Source organism: Hyposmocoma kahamanoa, unplaced genomic scaffold (genome assembly GCF_003589595.1).
Source record: "Hyposmocoma kahamanoa isolate Upper Pololo Valley unplaced genomic scaffold, ASM358959v1 78, whole genome shotgun sequence".
NCBI lineage: Eukaryota > Metazoa > Arthropoda > Insecta > Lepidoptera > Cosmopterigidae > Hyposmocoma > Hyposmocoma kahamanoa.
Window position 1 is genome coordinate 4,870,028 of NW_020653945.1, and position 8,087 is coordinate 4,878,114.

Consider the following 8,087-nt stretch of genomic DNA (forward strand, 5'->3'; position numbering starts at 1 on the left):
ACCAATTACCTCTCAAACTTGGAAATTCCTATACTATGAGTACCAGAGCAACGAATTTTACTCCAGGACACTATCCGGAGCACAGAGAACACCAGAACCATTTCCCAAATTAGTCCTACCGGCAATCCAATCTGGAACCTTCTCATCCAGCGCCCACAAACCGTTTAGCCCCCGAAGTCGTAATATGAGCATATTAAGAAGATTATCATCAACATTCAACGCCTTGTTATAAACGGGATGCCTTTCTCGTAACAGCTTTGTCAATGGTATAACTAAGTATTTATTTCTGAATAAAAGTTTATATATATGAATGCTAATTATCTGCCTATTCACATTGTAAACAAAACATACAAACTTAAAAAAAGTCAATATTTATAATAACAGCCATAACGATAAAGGCAACCTTGTATACAATGAACATTCACGAAATTCAATAGGACATCAATTCAAATAAATCAACTTGAGACTAGTACGCATATTACAAACAGCGAAGGTCCCAATAACAGCCTTAGTAAATAGAACAGCATCTGTATAAATGCACGAACTTAACACAAAGGCGTTTTTATCTTTTTTCTTTGCTGAATTTTGAGTTTATTTTGCGCTCACTTTATTTATGTATTCGGGTGGCCCGCCGAATGACTAAATGTTAAAACCCACTTAGAAAGTAGTAAATACTGGCAACTTTTTGAAATTATACCGTTTAATAAGTAACGAGTAATAACAATTTCAATTAAAAAAAAAACAATGTTCCATTTTTAAACCTGAATTAGGAACTGAACTTATATTCAAACAACCACATTCCATTTCGTCCAAAATTATAATTACTTTTCTTGCCACGAATAAACTGAGAAATTTACTAGTTGACAACAGAAAGAAAGAATGTAATACTATAAGCAAGAAATTCAAAACCGTGTGATTGTCCCACATTGCATTGTGTACGGAATGCAAAAAACCGGATGTATTAAATGAAAGGGCGCTGTTGAACTATTGTTTAGGTTTTAATGGACTCTCAACATAGCTACATTTTCCCTTCAGTCGAGAAATATCACACGTAAAAAGATAACGTTCATTAGTATCTTTCCTATGTAGCTATGGAGATAAAGGGATGTTTCCGGTTTGTTTTTGTATTCCATTCACTCAAAAGAGTCTAGTGATGATGGTCTTCAGACTTAAGATAAACTACGTCAATACTAAAATCAATAACGTTGCCGTGCTTATCACTCAGGTTACCATTTTTTTATCATGTCAAGTGATGGGACGAACAAGTTAAGGTAAGCGACACGATTGTCCATAACAGATGTAGTGCCACTCAGATGTTTAAATCGCAAAGAACTGACAGGCACTGCCGCTGCGCCTGTCACCCTGAGGACATAAGTGACAAGTCCCATGTGCCTGTAATTTCACCACCCTTACCCTCCAAAACCGGATCGCGTTGATGCGCACATTACTGCTTGGCGGTAGAAATAGGTAAGGTGGCAATACTTCCCTAGACGAACTGTTTTACTGGTCCTAATTTCGGAAAGAGTTACGCTAAGTTTTTCGGAATGTGAAACACACTTTCCCATATCTAGCATATTTGTCACTGCAAATTACGAAGATAACGGAATTTAATGGAACTTGAGAACGTGTGACATGTGTTCATTACTGTAATTTCATTATGTGTAATGAACAAAAGATTCCAAAGTAGGTATGTGGCGTTGGAATGTCTTCGAATTAAAGCATTCGTCGGCAACACCTTCACTTAAGAATGAGATGTTAATGAACTTTTCTTTAGAAACCAAAACGTGCCTATACAGCTGAAATGCTCGCGCTCAAGCATGTCCAAAGATAATCTACATATTAATTGGCGCCGACTGAGTCATGAAAACAACACCACCTATGGAATTTTAACATCGTATCGACCAATGATTGACGGTTCACGTAACCACTGTTATTTTTTGCCGAATACCTCACAAATCGACCACGTTTTCATCCAGTTTAGAACAATGATGTCAGTCAGATAGTAATCACCGTGAAATAACACCAATTTTAACGTTGTAATTAAATGATTCCTTGATGACAAGCGAAAATCTAAAACGTATTTTAATATATCTCATATCCGATTGCTCCACCGTCGAACTATTTTTTTATTGGATTTTCAATGTTAACGCTTCCAACGATCGCAGGTGATTATCTAAAAGTGCCTAAGCAATTCGAGCGTTAGTAATTTCGCGGCATGGTAATAGACTTTTTCTATACAGCTCCATGAATTAACTTGCAGCAACATAACTTTGGTTGCTGCGCATTTGAATGTGTAAACAATTTTAGAGGTCAATGATTTCTCAAAGTTTCGCGACTTCGAAACGATATTTGAATTGTATCGTCGCGCTGGAACCTCGTTCTTCAAACCTACTTTTGAATAAGTCCTCTGCTGCTTCAAATTTCTAATGTATAGACAATAAATTACGGATGATTGCAGTATTGGATCGAATCGAAATTATTACGCATCTCTACACAAACAACGAGTTCGTCGATTACGAAGAAAGTGTTGCCGAAATGGCAGGATCATTAAAGCGTCGTTTCAAAACGGCATATCATAAAAGATTTCGCGTGCTTATCGTCAAGTTTGGAAACCCGCACCTGCCGCATGCCGTTGTGGTACAGTGAAATGGCAGAGGCAGCGTCACGCACCGGAGAAAGTGTACTACAAAGTGTACCTGCGTGCGACTGGTCCCAATTGGGTTACGGCCTCGAATATCAACGGCTAAGAGGCTGTTCTTTTTTCGTCGCAAGCTGCTGTTCGAACCGGTCCAGAGTCCCTGTCCTCTCCGCGTAGGACATAAATCGTCTAACGGCGGAGTTCGAATTTTAAACTCGAAAACCGCAAATACATCAATTATTCCAATTGGCAACAAAGAAAAACGAAGATTCAAAAACTTTACATAAACGTAACGTAAACAAAGAAACAACGTCCGAACTTTATTAATCCTAATTTTAATCAATTTTATCTAGGCATTTATTTATTACACTTTAAGAAGAAAAAAGGAGGAACCCCACCTCTTTTCTGTTATAATCTTTTAGGAAACAGGATATTCCGTGAATCGCACGCGCTTTATTATTGTTTGGAATGTTTTCTGTACCAGCGATAACTTTTCATGATAGTGTAAATTTATGTCATCTTTTGAACTTTATGGCTTTTTAAGGTTGTTTTGATAACTTTTGCGAGTTCTCTGCATGAATTCTTAGATTACACTTTCAAAATCTTTTTTAATTATTATTTACTTTATACATTTTAAAGTCACGACTATGCCGTTAGCATAATCCTCAATTCTATAACAACATTAACAGTGCATACTGCGTCGGCGTGCAATGATAAGAGCATCAGAAAATATTTGTGAGCTTAATATTATTGGAATATGCCTTGATAGAAAATCACCCGATGATTACTCCTTCACGGTGTTATCTATGATTACTTTAATTACGGCCGTAAGATGGTGAATTAAGTGGTAAATCCTTCCTGTGTTTCAAAACCTTAAGATAACTATTAAAATAAAATTGTCACTGTACGTACCTTGAATGTTTCGGCAATCCACGACAATCAACGGATAACTTTGACAACGCAAAGATAAATTTTACACATAACACTTTCCTATTTTACAAACGGCAGGTCCACAGTCCACATTACACTATTGGTTAAATAAAATTACTTGATAAGAATAAAAAAGGAGTATTGAATGAAAAAAAAAATTAAGTTCAATAGTCTCGGTGGAATGCATGCGTTTCAACTAACCGTTGGCTCGATTGTGTAGAATCTCGTTAAAATTTTAAATGTTAGAATTAAAACACAGCACTGTTTATTAATTTTGAAAACAAAGGCACTTCAAATGCACGGACAAGTATGAAAGTTGTATTTGTGTCGATGGCTGTCAGTTCACACAGCGTCGCGTACGCACGACCGCAACTCACGGCGGATCAAACCAATATGGCGAGCGGAGAACGCGAATGAAAGGAACGATGTTTGAATTTTGAATCGAGTGAACGAAAGTTTCTTGAGTAGGTACGTTCGTACGTTCGTTGTTGACCACTGTTGAATGTAAATTATTGATATTTTGCGGCATTTCATATCACATAGTTCACGACATTGCTGTGGTAGAGACTTGAATTAGTTGCACTATGACTTTTAGCAAAAGGTATTCAGGTGATAAATATTATTATCTATTAATGATAATTCTTTGAAAATGTGTAACAATTAAGAACTAATTCATTAAAGTCTAAACTATTCCGGTTAAAGGTTTCCAGTCTACGTCTGATATGACGTTTTTTTGGTTTTTTTTTCTATGACACTTCCGGTACCTAGACCGACCAGATTGATCGTTTGTGGTTTTGTTGTCACTAATATTTCGGCTAATTAATTACTTACCAATTGATTAATAAAAATCTATGCCGTATGATGTATTGCATTTATTGAAGTAGATAAGGAACAGGTCTTTAATACTAAATAACGTTTTATTAAGGAGTAAATGGCAAGGCGTTGGAACTTGTCTCGAAAGTAGACATAAATGGAGTGACTTTTTTGGGTCCTCCGGTAAAAGTGGGTGTTCCGCAGGGCTCAATACTTGGACATTTCTTTTTATTTTTATTTTAATGATCTACCATTCTTTGTTAAGGACCTTTACGGAATAGTATTGTTTGCTGAAGACACATCCTTGATTTTTAAAACAGACAGACATGACGTTAACTACGATAATATTAACGATACCTTCTCAAACGTAGTTTATTGGTTTAATGGTAACAATTTATTATCCAGAAGACAAAGTGTATTAAATTTGAATTACCTAATAAAATCGTCCAATCATAGAAATGAATGGAAAAAAGTTATACCTACCTTGTTAACGAAGCTGTCGTTTTGAGTGACTTTAGATAGTAAACTTCAATGGTATCCAAAAATATCTTCTTTGGCTAGCAGATTAAGCATTGCTGCATACGCAGTCTATAGAATACGTAAATTCAAGGAGATTGCAGTCATGATAATGGCATCACAGTACGTTTGCTCAAATATTTTGTATGCCCGTAAAAATATACCTATATAACTTCATTAAGAAATGAGATATCCTTAAATTAACCTTAGAACTAAGTCACAAAAGTCCGAAATCGCGTTTAGTAAGTACCACGATTTCGTTTAACGTTTCGGTGAACGATTCTTTTATGGGGAACTGTATACTCGTTCATACAATCAGATTCCGGAGCATATATTAAGATTATCATTTCCTAAGTTTAAAACTAAATTAAAAGTATTTTAATAGAATAGTCATATTAGAAAATTTAAGAGTACGTGTTAAGTAAAGATGTATCGAAAGACAACATTTGTCTAGATTTCACACAATTATGATTCAAAGTGTATTCCATAGCATTTAATTTTATTTGAAAAGAGCAATTTCAAGAAACCAGCGCAATGAACGAGCATAGCATACATATTTAACTGCCTCCGTGGCCGAACGGTTACCATGCCGGACTGCCACGCAGAGGTCCCAGGTTCGATTCCCGGGCCTGGAGAAATGTTTGTATGGCTTACATTTATTTCTCTCGTGAGTTTGGGTGTAATTTGTGGTTGTCTATGTGTGTGTGTCCATGGCACCCGCGACACAGGGTTTCCCTAGTGCGGGGCTATGTCGAATGTGTGCGTTATTTATTATTTATTATTTATTATAGCTTAAGAATTACGCTTTTAAGTGTTAAATTTTACCTATGCAATAAATGATTATTTAAATTTGAACACACAAACAATTTTGTAGGTATTATATTTGCAATCTTTTTAGGTTTTAATCTTCATATTGAACTACATGCAGCACGTTAAAAAAAGTAAATTACACATACCAAGTATGTCAAAAACACGTCAAAATTCAAGCAAAACTCAAATAACAACAAACGTGTTATGGATTCTTAACATCTAAATTCTAGTAAAATATTTTCATTTTTAATTTTAGGCCGCAAAATTATTATGAACGTATAATTTTGAAACAGAAAAGTACAGGCTCACTTCAACATGGCTTTAGATTTAGTCAGTATAGCGCAGCCTCACTACATACCCGGGTGAGTTACATTATACTTAGTATCTCAATTAACAAGGTCTAAATTTATTAGCTCACTCCCTTTACTCCTCCGAAAAAACGGAAGAAAGAAGTAGGTACGTACGTACATAATATTAACATTTACGTAGAAGTTGATTTTTCCAGTTTGAACATGATCCTCATTATTTATACAAACAGGCTGAACGTCTTTCGGCTCAAATGAAATAGTGAATGAATTAATATGGGGTGTAAACCTATACTTGACTGTACACGACTGTAAGAGTATGTTATTTGCTTGATACCGTAAACAGGATAATATTTGATATGATAGAAATAACATCAAAAATTTAACTAACCAAATCATGCTTTTATTGGCCTGACTAAGATGTACCCAAGATGCGTAGATGTAAAACGAACAATGAAAATACAACCGACACCGCGGGCCCGAAAAGTCGGTTTGTTTGAAAAAACAAATATACGCGATTTAAATACGGAGAAATAGTTTCATTCCCGATAAAAATATAACTTGAATTTTCGCTCGAGCGGAATTATTTACTGTTTATTCTTGTAGTATTCTTGTTGTCCCTATCTACCGACTCAAGAGATAGGGTTTTCCGGAGAGCCTGCGGGCTTGACAGCAAGACCAGGAAACAGCGGGCGTGCGGGCCAAGCCCTCCGCCAGTGATACGCCTTCACGGGCGTCTCTGGTGGACCCGGACTTGGATATGGACTCGCTGGAGTTTGTGGTTGGCTGCAGAGATGGACTTGTTTGTCTGCCCCGGTGATGTGTGGTCGGGGCGTCTGTCTCGTGCACAGCTAGCGCGTCTTAGTAGCGGTCTAGTTGATGGCCTCAAGCGAGCAGACGCGCGGGGCATGTGAGTTGGCCTTTAAGTTGGAAACTATGTCCGGACATTGTCGTAGGACACTGCTACTTGGCATCTCCGGCACTACCCCGGAGAGCAAGTAAAGGATGAACTAGACATCCTCCGGTCCTTCCGGCCGCGTAGGAATTTCGGGACTGGAGAGACGCCGTCCAATCGACGTCGGGAAGTGAGCGTGTCTTACAGCTTCGTCACCGATGAGGAGATTTGGTAGTGGACTCAGAGTCAACTACCAAATCTAGTCGATTTAGCGGTAGCACCCGCTAGTTGCGCAATGCGCAACGGGAAGTGAGCGTGCCCACAACTCCGGTACCTACCTGGAAAATAGGGAGGGCACTGTAGGTGCACCCGGGGCGGCTCACCCGAGGCCTCTCGAAGAACCGGATGAAGTCAAGTGACAGAGGTGTGTGTCAACCCTGTAGGTACACTGACTGATCTGGGGTCACTCTCGTATACCCTAAGGGTCGGTAGGGAGGGTCACTGTAATCAAAACTAATGTAGAAAGATGTGGGGCTTTCTAGTTTATTCCTGTAGTATTGGAGAAATATTCAGTACTATAGGTATGTGCTATTTTTTATAAAAATAAAAAAAATCGATGATCAACGCACTGCTGGTGATTGTGATTCTTATAATAGGTAATAGTACTAACATTAGTAAAAAAGAAGTAAATAGTAGCATTGACGTGTTCTTGAGAATTCAAGAGAAGTGTGGGTGTAAATTCATACTAAGTGCATTCCCTTACTGCTCTAACCTAGGCATCGCTCGTAATAAGTATATATACAACATAAATTCGCACATTCATAATTTGACTTGCCGTCATAGTGACGTTATATTTTGTTTTGATATTAATAAGTTCATAAGGAACTTCAATCTTTTTGAGGATAATTTACTTTTACCCCTAAGGTATCTAAGACATATAGCTAGTTTGCTATCTTTTAATATTAAGGACGCTGTTATAGAAGATATAACACAGTCCCACGACAATGCTCCTACTTTAAGTAGCAACAGTATACTTTTTAATAAGCATAATTTAAACTGAAAAACACGACAACAGAAAAGTCTAATCGTTTCCATGTAGTACATCAAAATATTCAAGGCTTTTCTGGCAAAACATTAGAAATAAGTCTTTTTTTGCACGATATTTCCGTTGACGTGTTTT

General features: G+C 37.2%; 2 protein-coding genes across 2 annotated transcripts in view; one reads left to right on the forward strand and one right to left on the reverse strand.

Moving 5' to 3' along the window:
* Nucleotides 1–3,958, reverse strand: part of LOC113232883 — a 105,492-nt gene extending 101,534 nt beyond the window's left edge. Inside the window, exon 1 of the mRNA XM_026467768.1 lies at nucleotides 3,551–3,958. The gene's annotated coding sequence lies outside the window, so the exon portion shown is untranslated. The remainder of the gene's footprint in view (nucleotides 1–3,550) is intronic.
* Nucleotides 3,959–5,919: 1,961 nt separating this feature from the next.
* The window catches only part of LOC113232776 (UPF0605 protein GA14893-like), a 28,759-nt gene continuing 26,591 nt past the window's right edge, over nucleotides 5,920–8,087 (forward strand). The window contains exon 1 of the mRNA XM_026467561.1: nucleotides 5,920–6,069. Within this exon, the coding sequence (XP_026323346.1) occupies nucleotides 6,023–6,069 (47 nt within the window). The 5' untranslated portion in view covers nucleotides 5,920–6,022. The remainder of the gene's footprint in view (nucleotides 6,070–8,087) is intronic.